The sequence below is a fragment of the Mustela lutreola genome, chromosome 11 (genome assembly GCF_030435805.1).
Source record: "Mustela lutreola isolate mMusLut2 chromosome 11, mMusLut2.pri, whole genome shotgun sequence".
NCBI classification, from domain to species: Eukaryota; Metazoa; Chordata; class Mammalia; order Carnivora; family Mustelidae; genus Mustela; species Mustela lutreola.
Genome location: NC_081300.1, coordinates 96,026,001 through 96,040,286, shown reverse-complemented (window position 1 = coordinate 96,040,286; position 14,286 = coordinate 96,026,001). Strand labels below are relative to the sequence as shown.

Here is a 14,286-nt window from a genome sequence, read left to right as displayed (position 1 = left end):
GCATTGACCCTTGAGTTGGGGGGTAAAACGGCTGGTGCCAGTCAGCGGAGAGACAGCCACCTGCCGGCGCAGCCCTAGTGCTCCCCACCGCCGGGCAAAGGGGACTGGATTCCACTCACCGAGGTTCTTGGTAGGGCAGTAAAAATTAATTTTCTGATTCATTTTTCTAATTAATTTTCTGATTAACCTCAACTCCCGAATACATTAACGAGTTCACACTTGAGTACATAATCATTAACTAGAATGTATTCATCCGTGTTCCGGGCACCCGAACAGGAAGCACTCGTGGAGCATAGCACAGACGGAGGGTTTTTCAGGGAAAAGCATGTGTATGACTGAGCTATGAGCTGAACGGGGCACCATTTTTATCTGAAGCAATGGCTAGCAGAAAAACTAATACACAGGGAAAGATGAAAGGGATGTCTGTCTGTCTGTCCACCCCCCCCCACCATTGCTGCTGAGGACAAATAATCAGCATCTCCGATTTCCCCTTTCTTCTTCCTTCTGCCCAAGACCCATTTGCCTCCTGGCTCTACAAACTTTCTCTCCCACGGTTCCAAATGCCTCAGAAAAGTCCACAGGCAAAAGCCTGAAGGGTGAAGAGGTGGTGTTGCCTTTAGGGAAAAGGGAAAGTTTCCTGTAGCTGAAGATTAGTGGGGAGGGAGGGAGGCAGGCAGGACTGGAGGGGGCAGCTCGTCCTGCAGGGCCCGTGGCAGCAGGAAAGTCACCTAACCAAGGAGTTAAGAACTTCGAATGCAGACAACCATGGGAACTGTCCATAGGTTCAGTCTGCCAAACAGGATGTCATGGAAGCCGGCACTAAATGGGGCTCGCAGATACTGCAATCCTGATTACGAAGTAAGCTATGCAGTGCTCTGAATAAATGTGTCAGTGAGCGTTATCTAAATCATCTGTTCATGGTATCAAGCATGGTAAAAATGCAGGAAAAAAAAATGCTAAGCTGAGATGCAAAGATTAGTTTTGACTCTGTGTCTCGGGCTTACGGTTGTAGCTGATGTTGCAAACACGAACAGCATTCTTGAACTGTAATCAATCGGACGAGACTGAAGGAGATACAGAACTCTGGAAAAAATATTTTAAATTAAATTTCGATTTTAATTTAGTGATAGATTGCACAAACAACAGACCTATTTTATAGTCCTTAGAAAAAAAGTAACTAGGCATCCCAAACATGGGCCTGAAGGGTCAAAGGCATTTTTGCTTTTCCCTTTAATGGATGCTTAATCTTCCCTTGAGTTCTCATCATATCTAAAGACAATAAAAATAATAAATGCTAGGCCTCAGTCTTCTCATCTATCAGCTAGTCAATCTCTAACAATTAAAATTCTATTTAAGAAATTAATACAAACGATAGCTACAAAGAACATTGGACACTACACATGGAAAATTCTGTTTTAATTCACAGGAGCTGTTTAGCATTCAGCCTCTACACTTGGGCCCAAATGGCCCCCTTCGGAGGAGAGTAATCCGGATACGGTGGGCAGGATCCAAGGGAGGGAGAGGGTAGAACTTTCAGTGGGAAAGGCAGGAAGTATCCCTTTGAGATCTCCTTGGGATTTTAATTTTTTATGCTCTTTGAATTGTTTCCCTCTAAGACTTTCTATTACAACTGCTTCAGTTAGACTTTGCAAGATGAATCTACCTCTTGCTTAGACAAAGGTGCCCTTGTGCTTGAAAGACTAAGCAAGGACAAGGTGGGGTCCCTAGGAAAGGAGGGGATGGAGGGGGTGGTAAGTAAGCTCTGCCCAAAGCAGGAGAAATTCTTCTCTTGGGTTCACCCTTCCCCATCCCCTCTCACTATCAGATCTCCAAGGCTGATGCAGGGCTTCACAAGTGACTTGACCTACTTTTGGTCTAGAGGAGGAATGGCAAAAGCTGGCATGCATGTCACCACTCCCTCGCGTGTGCCTGTGCCAAGCATCATTAGTGGATTACCACATCCTTTATGATCTGGGCCCAGATACAGTCAGCAAACCATGACCAATCAGATTTAGCACATTAGACGAAACCCAAGCGCCTTCCTTGGTCTCAGTCTTAGATCAGAAGGGGAAAAGGAATCCTGGTGGCCCATATGGGAACCAGCCCAGCTTACCAGGGTGAGAGAATACATAGCAGGTCTGAGGCCAGAGTCCTAGCAAATAAGAGAGTTCTCCTTTGCTTGAGATGCTTTCTCTGCTAAGGTTATTCTAGGAACCCTCAACATTAGTAGGGACTCACTGAAGGTTCAGAAATTCTGGATCTTGGTCGTTTCTTATTTATTCCACTGGAGACAGTTGTACATACTCATGGCCATATATCAATGGAGTGATTCTTCTCAAAGACTCTGACCCAAATTACACGAAGAAAGTCTTTTCAAAACCAACTTCTGACAGATTTATTTTAAGAGTCCCACTGGGCAATAAGATAAAGGCGCAAGGAAGTAAAAAGAGTACCTTCGTAGTGCTTCGTCTTCTTGAAGTTCAAATAATTCTGATGGTTTCTTTGAAAAAGTGAAAAAAAAAAGTAAAAAAACTACAGAAAGTTTGTTGACTATATAAGCTAACATAATCAAATGAAAAACCCAATATACAGAATTATGTTTACATAGAAGAAATTAGAGTAGAATTGTGAAATTCTACTCTATTATGAAATAATTTTTCCTTTAAAAAGGGGTTTCCTGGGGGCACCTGTGTGGCTCAGATGGTTCAGCTTCTGCCTTCAGCTCAGGTCATGATCTCAGCTTCCTGGGATAGAGCCCCACATGAGACTCCTGGCTCAGCGGGGAGTCTGCTTCTCCCTCTCCCTCTGCCTCTCCCCCTGCTCATGCTCTTTCTCTCTCTGTATCTCTGTCTCAAATAAATTTAAAAAAAATCCTTTAAGAAAAGTGGTGGGTTTCCTCACATTTATTCACTCAGTAAATATTTACTGAGCACTTACTATGTGCCAGACACTCAGGCACAAGGGTGGCCTGAGTGAACAAAAGAAATGTTCCTGTCCTCCTGGTGTTTAGAGTCATTGGATAATTTTTTAAAAGGAAAGGACTCCATGAATCTTAAATGAGTCGTTCAGTAATTCAGTGTAAATTTATAAAAGCCATGTGCAGGGGCACCTGGGTGGCTCAGTGGATTAAGCCGCTGCCTTCGGCTTGGGTCATGATCTCAGGGTCCTGGGATCAAGTCCCGCATCGGGCTCTCTGCTCAGCAGGGAGCCTGCTTCCCTCTCTCTCTCTCTCTCTGCCTGCCTCTCTGTCTACTTGTGATTTCTCTCTGTCAAATAAATAAATCTTTAAAAAAAAAAAAAAAAAAGCCATGTGCAAAGTGCCCGGTACAGACACAGTTCCTGGCCTCAGGTGCTTTTGTTCAGTTTTCCAAATTTACATAAAAGCTAAAACATGCTGGTTTCTGAGTCAACCAGATTCTACGTGGCCCAACTCTGCTTCTAACTGTGCCCAATAAGACATACTCCCTGCTCTTCATAAACACTAAATAAATAAAGTAATACTTGTTACACTGAACACCAAGGGATACAAAAATTAATTAAAAACTTAATGTCATTTCGGGTATGATATTTATTTACAAATAGATTTTTTTCCAAGCGTTTTTGCCAGGAAGATAGAGGAAGTCTCTCTGGTTGAGATCTGCCTGCAAACATAGCAGCAGTAGAGAAAATTCTGCATTTAGACTGCCGAATCCCTGCATAAAATCAGATGTTAATGACACTATTTCTAAAAAACCAACACTATGTGCCTCCCAATGTGATATACTAAAAAGAACACATGACCTAAAAGGTGTCTGTGCCCAAAACACACAACCTGAATCTAATCACAAGAAACATCATAAGACCCAGACATTTTGCAAACCAAATGGCCGGTGCCCTTTAGAAACATCAATATCCCACTACAGTCAAAACAAACTGAAGTAAGCATCATCAATAGATGCTAAATCAGGTTATATGTGTCGCGGGGAAAGGAGTTTCAAGAGAAGCAAGTTATTATTTTTTTAAAAGATCTTATTTATTTATTTGACAGACAGAGATCACAAGTAGGCAGAGAAGCAGGCGGGGTGGGGGGAATTGGATCCCTGCTGAGCAGAGAGCCCAATGTGGGGCTGGATCCCAAGACCCTGAGATCATGACCTGAGCTGAAGGCAGAGGCTTAACCCACTGAGCCACCACCCAGGACCCCCAAGAGAAGCAAGTTATTAAATTGTCTCCAAACACCTCCCCTAATAGTTACAAAAGGAAATACAGCAGAACTATGTTAACAGGGACACTGACAACATTGTAACCTAGTTATTTAAATTCATATCACCTATAAGGGCAAATAGGTATCATGTGCCTCCACATGTCATATCCTGAGAAGGACACAACATCACTCAGGCAGGATTCTAGCCCAAACTGCACCATTTGAATCTTATCATGAGGAAAGACCAGAGGAACACAAACTGAGGGGCAGCTTATAGAATAACTGGTCTGTACGAACGCTTCAAAAATGTGTCATAAAAGACAAGGAAAAGCCATGGAATTGTTTTAGACTAAGAGAAACTAAAGACACAAGAAATGTATACAATGCATGGTCCTAGACTAGATCCTGGTCCCAGTGAAGGAGAGAAGAGGAAAGATTGCTATTAAAAAGAGCATTATTGGGTCAATTCATTATATCGAACATAGATCAGCCTATGTTTGTGGTACGTAAATAGTGTATCAATTTTCAATTATCTAATTTTTAAAAAAATTACTCTTCTTTAATCTCAACAGTATTATTTTTCTTAAAGATTTTATTTATTTATTTGACTGAGAGAGACACAGCAAGAGGGGGAACATATGCAGGGGGAATTGGGAGAGGCAGAAGCAGGCTTCCCACTGAGCAGGGAGCCTGATGCGGGGCTCGATCCCAGGACCCTGGAATCATGACCTGAGCCAAAGGCAGATGCTTAACCAGTGAGCCACCCAGGTGTCCCTCAATTATCTAATTTTGATGGTTAAGTAAGAGGAAAAGCCTTGTTATCGCTTCTCGGCCTTTTGGCTAAGGTCAAATGTAAGAGAAAAGCCTTGTTCTCAGGAAATACAGACTTGCTAAGGGGTAAAGAGGTATGTTATAGGCAATTCATCCTCAGACAGTCCAGAAAAAAATTGTGAATATATATATATTATAGGGTGAAACAAATATGACAGAATGTTAAACATTGATGCAGCTGCATGGACGGTCTACAGGAATTCTTTTCAACTATTGCAACTTTTCTAGATATTTAAAATGATTTCAAATAAAAAGTTAAATCACATGATTCTAAGAACAGGACACTTCTTTTATACAAGAATTCATCTAGAGTCACCATTCAAAAGGAAAATAGTTGTAAAACAATATTTAAATGAAAAAGTAAACAACCTCATTAGAACTCATCAGATAGGGGCGCCTGGGTGGCTCAGTGGGTTAAGCCTCTGCCTTTGGCTCAGGTCATGATCCCAGGGTTCTGGGATCCAGCCCCACAGCGGGCTCTCTGCTTGGCAGGGAGCCTGCTTCTCTCTCACTCTCTGACTCTCTGTCCACTTGTGATCTCTCTCCCTGTCAAATAAATAAAATCTTAAAAAAAATAAATTCTTAAAAAAAAAAAAAAGAAAGAACTCATCAGATAAGAGAAGGTATCAAAAAGGAGCTGTCATTCCTGGTTCTAAGAAACTGAGTTCCTCATTAGAAGGTTCTGGCAGTGCGGGACAACAAACAGAACAACAGACCCTCCAGGAGAACAGACTCACCTCCCCAGGCTTTGTGACTGGGCACAGCCACTTCTCCAACAACATGTCCCAGACCTTCTCCAAATTAATTTCATTAACTTCGGCAATTTCCTTGGCGGCTGTGTGAATATCTGAGATATTCAAGATAAAGAATTTAAAAAAAAAAAGGAAAAACCCAAGTTTTCAATGCAAGATAACTGGGAATCAAAATGCGAATTCTCCTAGAGGAGAAAGATGAGTAGCGTCTTGTCCTCACCAGGATAATCTCTGCCGGACGGGTTCTGAATCCGTTGACTGATGCTCGGGTGTTCGTACAGACTGACGAGAAGATGAGCGGGTTTCCCTATGACTCTCAGACACTCCGCCGAGTCCAGTCTGTGGGCTCTGAGCACAGCTTCAGTGCCTGAACGCCGACACTGAACATGAAGTTTCTTCAACAAAGCCTCCGCTTTTTCGCGTGCCTCGTCCTTTAAAAAAAAAATCACAAGTAAAAAGAAACTCTCATGCTCTAAACCTGGGGCGAGATGAAGAATCCGTCTTTGTCCATCAAGGTCCCTTCCTGCCTTACCTAACATCCTGTGTAGCTACACACACCCTAATCTTCCTTCTCCCTTTTCCAACCCTCCAAGACGCCCATCCCCGGGGCGGGAAGAGAAGGGACACCTGGCATGAGTTAAGTGAAAAGAGAGAGGAAGGAGCCTTCCACCATGCAGTTCAGACACACCTGAGATGGGATATTCTGGAGCCATCTCTCGGCTAGATACAAGCAGAATTTCAAGCTGGACATCTTGAAGGATCCTGAAAAGACGAAGAGATTTATAAGCAAATTTTAATCTAGACAAACGTATTTGAGTCAAATTTAAAAGACTATGTTTTTCTTTCAAAAAAAAAAAAAAAGACTATATTTTAAAAATGAGAATGCATTTTCAGAGTAAAGAAACAATTTAAACAAGACAGAACGATACACACATTTTAACCCAAACGGGATAAGGTCATACATGTAGTACATACAGTTTCCTTGTTCTCCCTAAGCAGGTTTGTTGGATATCTTTCCAAGTTAACTACATAGTATTCCATTCTATGAATAGGCTCTATTTTTTTTTTTTTAAGATTTTATTTATTTATTTGACAGAGAGGGATCACGAGTAGGCAGAGAGGCAGGCAGAGAGAGAGAGAGGAGGAAGCAGGCTCCCTGCTGAGCAGAGAGCCCGATGCAGGGCTTGATCCCAGGACCCTGAGATCACGACCTGAGCCGAAGGCAGAGGCTCAACCCACTGAGCCACCCACTGAGCCACCCAGGTGCCCTACACTCTATTTTTTAAACAAGTTCCTGACAAATGAGCATGTAAAAAAATTACTATTTTCAATTATTGATACAACTGAAAACAGCAGTGCGTGCCAGTGTTTGCGTGCTTGTTTGGTTACGTAAGAACACATAAGGATTCATTACTAGAAGTATGAGTGGATACTAGAAAGCATCAATTTCTATCCCTACCGACAAGGTGGAGAGTGCCACATCCCTACACCCTGATGTGCTGGAGTGAACTTTGCTGACCTCACTGGAAACTTTTCAGCATTCAGCAGATTTTAACAATGTCAGCAATGCACCAAGTGAAGACTGAGGGCACACATAACATTTTTAACCACCATCAATAGTTTTAAATGCCTCTCCTTAGAGATAGAGAAGTCCATTTTTTTTTTCTTTACTGCAAGTTCAAAACAACAAGCCAACCATACTGAGCCCATTTAGAAAAAGAATCCAGTACCTTCTGGGATATCCTGGGTAAGACTGATGCCAATAGCCACAGCCCACTCTGGATTAACTATAGACAGTAAGTAGGATTCGATGGTCTGAGTGATCTTAGTTATGTCCTTTTTAATCAGTGTTGAGGATTTAGCTTGTGTTAACTTCAGGAGCTTTGGTTTCAGTTTTTTCTCAAAAACATGCTTGGCTGTAGACACGTACAGAGTATCCAAAGAGAACTTCAAAAAGAGGAAAAGAAAAGTTAAGGCTGATTTATAGGCACTCCTTTAAAGGGTTATCTGAAAGCAGCCCCAAATTCTCCTACACAGGGTCTAAGTTAACTAGAGGGTATAAAGATAATGTCTTACAAAGTCTCAACCCATTACCTTCATTAATTTGGAAATTAAGAGCAGTGTTGGGAATGATTCTTCACTGAGTTCTGTTGCTAAAAAGGAAGCAAGAAGAATATGATTTGCTTAAGAAGAAAATAATTTGACGATTCAGTAATATTCATAAGTTAAGGAACATACAGAGAATTTTCCAGAAGTTCTGTGCTGTGCCAAAGAATATTAGGTGAAAAGGCAGTCTAGTTTGGGCAGCTGGCGGCAAACTTATCACATGCTCCAACATATATTGATATTCTAGGTCCACTGGAGGAGATATTCTTCTGTATGATTTCAAATGTTTCAGAAGACTCAATGCCTAGATTAAAATACAAATGGAATTTCCTGTGAGATTAAACCAGTCCTGTTTCCGAATTGTCTAACTTGATAGCATCACGGATTTCCATTCCTGAGATGGCCTTGTTTTCATAAAGATACACAAAACTTTTGTAGTTTTACCTCTAAGGTTATTCTTCTAAACCAAAACCATAATGTACACGATGGTTAAAGAAATTATGTGCGGAAAAAATAAAAACCCTGTTGTGGGTGTGATGTTTATGAGTCTGACAGTTCTCCATTCCTCTTCGAACAGTCTGACAGATCTCAAAAATGCTTGATTTCATTTTAAAGACATAGGCAGTCGATCTAAAATTAATCCTCTATATCCCTTACATCTCTTTAGCTTATATCTGATATGTTGGGGGGCTTGTAAAACTGTTTGAATCAACCCACTTTTAATCTTTAAAATCTAATTTAAAAAGAGATAAAAGCTACTGCAACCAAAATTCGGAGAAGACTAAGAAGTTACTGAAAGCACTAGAATTGAGTCAGTCCTACCTACTAATATAAAAAGTAGAATCTAACTTTAGGTCCCACATACATTTTTTTCCCTTCTGAATCACAGAAATTTTGCTTTAATTATTCCAAATCAGTACTTTAGTGACATCATGCTCTTGGACAAACTTAAAGCACTTTAGGAAAGCAAAAATAGGATTAAGATAAATGATATAGAGAGCATGAGAAGTCTTTTTATCTCTATATTCCTTTCAATGAAGAAGACAGGAATAAAATAGGAAGCACAAAGGACAGTCCAGAAAGATATCTGACTGCAATTTTGTAAATGATCCAAAAAGAAGCATAAAGGTAATTTTTAAATGTTTAATATATTACTTATACCTGATTAATATTAATGTTGGTTATCTTTTCATCGGCTCTTTCTATAACTTTTAGGACGACTTCAATCATTTCGTAGTCATAGGGATCCAACTGTATAAAAGTAATAATATATCAAAACTTAAGAAGACAGTCAGGGCAGGACATGGTTTTATTCAATTATGGTCACCAGTACAGATTACAAACACAAAATCTCTGCACTATGGTGTGAGATTATTCTTTTAAAAATGCACTGAGGGGGGCGCCTGGGTGGCTCAGTGGCTTAAAGCTCAGGTCATGATCCCAGGGGCCTAGGATCGAGCCCCGCATCGGGCTCTCTGCTTCGTGGAGAGCTTGCTTCCTCCTCTCTCTCTGCCTGCCTCTCTGCCTACTTGTGATCTCTGTCTGTCAAATAAATAAATAAAATATTTTTTTAAAAAAAGGAACTGAGGGGCGCCTGGGTGGCTCAGTCTTTAAGTGTCTGTCTTTGGCTCAGGTCATGATCCCAGGGTCCTGGGACCAAGCCCTGTATCAGGTTCCCTGCTTGGTGGGGGGCCTGCTTCTCCCTCTCCCACTCTCTCTGCTTGTGCTCCCTCTCTCACTGTGTCTCTCTCAGTCAAATAAAATCTTTAATAAATAAATAAATAAATAAATAAATAAATAAATAAATAAAAATGAACTGAAACGAGGGCATCTGGGGGACTCAGTCGGTTAGGTGTCCAACTCTTGATTTCAGTGGTGGTCATGACCCTCAGGGTCATGAAATCACCCCAAGCCCCAAGTCTGGCTCCATACTGGGCATGGAGTCTGCTTAAGATTCTCTCTCTCTCTCTCTCTCTCACCCTGTGCCCTTCCCCTCATCTCTGCTTACATGCTCTCTCAAAAACAAAACAAAACAAAAACCCTGAAATGTTCTTATCTCAAAATTAGTTCTTTATTAGTTCTAGCAGGATAAATAAATGTTCCTTTTTTTTAGATTTTATTTATTTACTTGACAGATCACAAGTAGGCAGAGAGGCAGGCAGAGAGAGGAAGGGAAGCAGGCTCCCTGCTGAGCAGAGAGCCCAATGAGGGGCTCCATCCCAGGACCCTGGGAACATGACCTGAGCCGAAGGCAGAGGCTTTAACCCACTGAGCCACCCAGTCGCCCCTAAATAAATGCTCTTTAAAATGTTTCCAAAGTGACTTTAAAAAGAAAGCTATTCCTAGGGTACTAAAAATCTAAAAAGAATAAAAAATTTACTAATTTGTAAAATTTCATATTTTTAAAAATTTTTTAAAAGGATTTTATTTTTTGTCAGAGAGAGAGAGCACACAAGCAGGGAGAACAGCAGACAGAGAGAGAAGAAGGCTCCCCGCTAAACAAGGAGCCTGATGCAGAACTCGATCCCAGGGCCCTGGGATCATGATCTAAGTCAAAGGCAGATGCTTAACTAACTGAGTCACTGAGGGGCATCCTTGTAAGATGTTTTTAATGAGAATTCTATGTCTTCCGTTTAAGACAGGAAAAGTACACTACGAGGAAATGAACCTTTTCTTGGTGATGATGTAACTGAAACAGTGGGCCTCCAAGCAAAAGTTTCTCAAAGGACTGCATTCTGGCTCTAAGCATATACTGAAATGCAAAAATTAATTGGGTGGCATCTATGTATGCTCATAAAAAGAAAGGAAGTATTCTCTTTGTTCTTTGTTTTGCCCACACACCATTACTTTTTATTCCCATTTCTTAAATGTCAAATAAAATCACAAGAATAACAACACTGAACTAAGTGGGAATAGGATTTCTATAGGACCTAGAACTTTTGAGCAAGTCTACATTATTTTTGGCTGACTTTCAGGCCAAATATAAAACTGATAAAACTGAAGTTTTTTGTTTTTTTTTTTTTTTTTTTTAGATTTTATTTATTTGACAGAAATCACAAGTAGACAGAGAAGCAGGAAGGGGGTGGGGGGAAGCAGGCTTCCTGCTGAGCAGAGAGCCCGATGCAGGGGCTCGATCCCAGGACCCTGGGATCGTTACCTGAGCCGAAGGCAGAGGCTTTAACCCACTGAAAACTGAAGTATCTCTTACAGTCTTATAATCCTTTTCACCCTTCCATCCACTTTTACTCCCTCAGGAAACTACCCTTCATGGGGCGCCTGGGTGGCTCAGTGGCTTAAAGCCTCTGCCTTCGGCTCAGATCATGTACCAGGTCCTGGGATCGAGCCCCACATCGGGCTCTCTGCTTAGCGGGGAGCCTACTTCCTCCCTCTCTCTCTGCCTGCCTCTCTGCCTGCTTGTAATCTCTGTCTGTCAAATCAATCAATCAATCAATCAATCCTTAAAGAAAAAAAAAAAGAAACTACCTTCAACCTAAAAATTTCAATTCTCATAAAGATCTCCTAAGAAAATAGACAAGAGGGCAAACAGGTATATATATGAAGATACTCACGCTAACTTATAATAGTGAAATGTACAAACAATTTAAATGTCCATTCATAAAGGCCTGGTTAAATATGGTATGTTTCATCCACACCCTGGAATAATTCCTATCTGTCAAAAATGAGAAGATGTATGTGTGCTGTCATGTAATGACAATATTTTAAGTGAAAAAAAGAGAGTAACAGGATAGGATAATTAGCCTAAGATAGTCACCAAACTACTAACATTTTTATCTACGGGAATGGGGTTATAGAGAAATCTCACTTTTTGACTTATACTTCTCTCTTTTGCAAAGAATGTGTACTATTTTCAAAAATCTGGAAAAAAAAAAGACTATTTCTGGGGATGCCTGGGTGTCTCAGTCAGTTAAGCGTCTGTCTTCAGCTTGGGTCATGATCCCAGAGTCCTGGGATCAGGTCCCGTATCAGGCTCCCTGCTCAGCGGGGAGTCTACTTCTCCCTCTCCCTCTGCCTGCTGCTTTTCCTGCTTATGCTCTCTCTCTCTCTGACAATAAATAAAATCTTAAAAAAAAAGCTATTTCTATTTTCAGGAATAAAAGACCAGAAAGTTGCTGTATTAAACTGTTAAAAAGATAGAAATCTAAAATAATTAGAAGTTTTAAAAAATATAGGACTTGCATTTCCACCTTGGTGCTCCACGTCTCTAAATGAACTAAGGGTAGGAGGCTTGCTTGACGTGACCCGATACATTCGCTTCCCGTTCATCTACCTTATGGAGTATTCCACTAAGACTGATGACCAAATCTTTCGTGCTCGTCAGGAGAGGAACCATTTCCAGGGCTTTGGCCAGGAGTTTGGGATGCTGCTGCTTGACGGGCTGCGTGCTGGCGTCTCCCTGGCTCTGGCTGGCACTGGTGTTGTGTAGCAGTGTTTCGATGAAGAGCTGAAGAGCGGCATCACAGTCCAACTGAAATGTGCTAAGAGAAGTTTTCCATTACACTCACTTCGCCGTGTGCGTGTGTGTTTCCATACAATTTCTCCCCGACCCGCTCCCATTACTAGACTCCAACAACCCTCTTGTAGCCCAGCCTCAGTATCGGACCATAGCTCGGTCATCACAGTTCATTACTGCCTTTAAAAAAAATCAGATCTTGGGGTGCCTGGGTGGCTCAGTGGGTTAAAGCCTCTGCCTTCGGCTCAGGTCATGATCCCAGAGTCCTGGGATCGAGCCCCACATCGGGCTCTATGCTCAGCAGGGAGCCTGCTTCTCTCTCTCTCTCTGCCTGCCTCTCTGCCTCCTTGTGATCTCTGTCTGTCGAATAAATAAATAAATACTTTAGAAAAAAAATCAGATCTTGTTCTTGGCGGCTTTGTTGACAAGGCACAATACTGGAAAGAAATTTGTAATAAAATTGAGAATATTTAATTCCTTTAACAGGGCAATTCTACTTTCACACATTTCACAGAAATAGCCAAGATACACGTATAAGGGTGTCCACTGAAACAACTGTTTGTAATATTTAAAAACTGAGAGCCACTCAGTCACCCATCAATGAGGGGCTAGTTGAATAATCTGTTCATAAAAAAGAATACCAGTGTTCAAGAGCTGAGGAAGGGCTCTACATACCAGTCCGGTAAGACATCCTGCTAAGTGAATGATGCATACTACAAAATGGTTTGTAAAGTAGGATTCTGTTGTTGAGGAATGTCAAGAATGCATGTCAGCATTTGCATAGGGGAAATAAAAGAACAATAGAACCCAAACTCTTTTAACAGTAATTATTCCTGAAGGGTGAGATTATGTAGAGCTTTGATTTGAGTATGTTCCATCTGAGTTAGAAAAATAATAAAGACTTAAAAATTAAGAATGTGGTTGGGGGGACGCCTGGGTGGCTCAGTTGGTTGGGCAGCTGCCTTCGGCTCAGGTCATGATCCCAGCGTCCTGGGATCGAGTCCCACATCGGGCTCCTTGCTCCACAGGGAGCCTGCTTCTCCCTCTGACTCTGCCTGCCACTCTGTCTGCCTGTGCTCGCTCTCTCTCTCTCTCTCTGACAAATTAAAAAAAAAAAAGAATGTGGTTGGGGCGCCTGGGTGGCTCAGTGGGTTAAGCCTCTGCCTTTGGCTCAGGTCATGATCTCAGGGTCCTGGGATCGAGCCCCGCATAGGGTTCCTTGCTCAGCAGGGAGCCTGCTTCCCCCTCTCTCTCTCTGCCTGCTGCTCTGCCTACTTGTGATCATGCTTTCTCTCTGTCCAATAAATAATCAAATAATCTTTAAGAAAAAGATTGAGGTTAATATAGACAGACAATTCCAATGTTTTAAGCCCTATTAATAAGATGGTAGTTTAACCCACCGAGCCACCCAGATGGCTCAATAAGATGGTAGTTTAATCTGCTGCACAGAATAACAGAAATATCAAGAAAAGCTTTAGGTAGAACCATTTTAAAGTCTTTCCCTAAAATTCTAAAAGCCATCTAAATTTATTCAGCTGGACTCCTCGGGGTAAAACTGTAACTATCAAAGACCAATCATCAATGCCACAAGAGCAACAAGAATGTAAAATGAACTTGACATTATTCTAGCTATTTACATTGCAGAAAAGGGCTCAGTACGACAAAACCACATACCAAAATCTGCCGGGAGTTCAAATTAATAAACGAGATAGTGTGACACCCCATTCCGGATTTGCAGCTAACCTAAAGAACGGCATGGTTCTGTTATTTCAAAGTACAGTTAGTCAAAGCTGCTTAGAAGTATGAGCACCCTGAAGCTTTTGACTTGAGGGTTCGGGATGGTGGCAGCCAGGGTCCACTGCCCTGTCCTCCATCCACGGAAGAGCTGGATACCCAGTAACTCGGACTTCACTCATCTGCCACCAACTGGATGAGGGCTACAG

General features: G+C 41.6%; 1 protein-coding gene across 1 annotated transcript in view; it reads right to left on the bottom strand.

Moving 5' to 3' along the window:
- KNTC1 (kinetochore associated 1) overlaps positions 1–14,286 on the bottom strand; it is a 78,091-nt gene that overhangs the window by 12,840 nt on the left and 50,965 nt on the right. Inside the window, exons 44-53 of the mRNA XM_059139180.1 lie at positions 12,161–12,368; positions 9,034–9,123; positions 8,005–8,176; positions 7,861–7,919; positions 7,497–7,713; positions 6,455–6,528; positions 5,987–6,197; positions 5,752–5,861; positions 2,454–2,500; positions 1,005–1,083 (exon numbers count right to left, since the gene is read on the bottom strand). Coding sequence (XP_058995163.1) covers positions 1,005–1,083; positions 2,454–2,500; positions 5,752–5,861; positions 5,987–6,197; positions 6,455–6,528; positions 7,497–7,713; positions 7,861–7,919; positions 8,005–8,176; positions 9,034–9,123; positions 12,161–12,368 — 1,267 coding nt within the window. The remainder of the gene's footprint in view (positions 1–1,004; positions 1,084–2,453; positions 2,501–5,751; positions 5,862–5,986; positions 6,198–6,454; positions 6,529–7,496; positions 7,714–7,860; positions 7,920–8,004; positions 8,177–9,033; positions 9,124–12,160; positions 12,369–14,286) is intronic.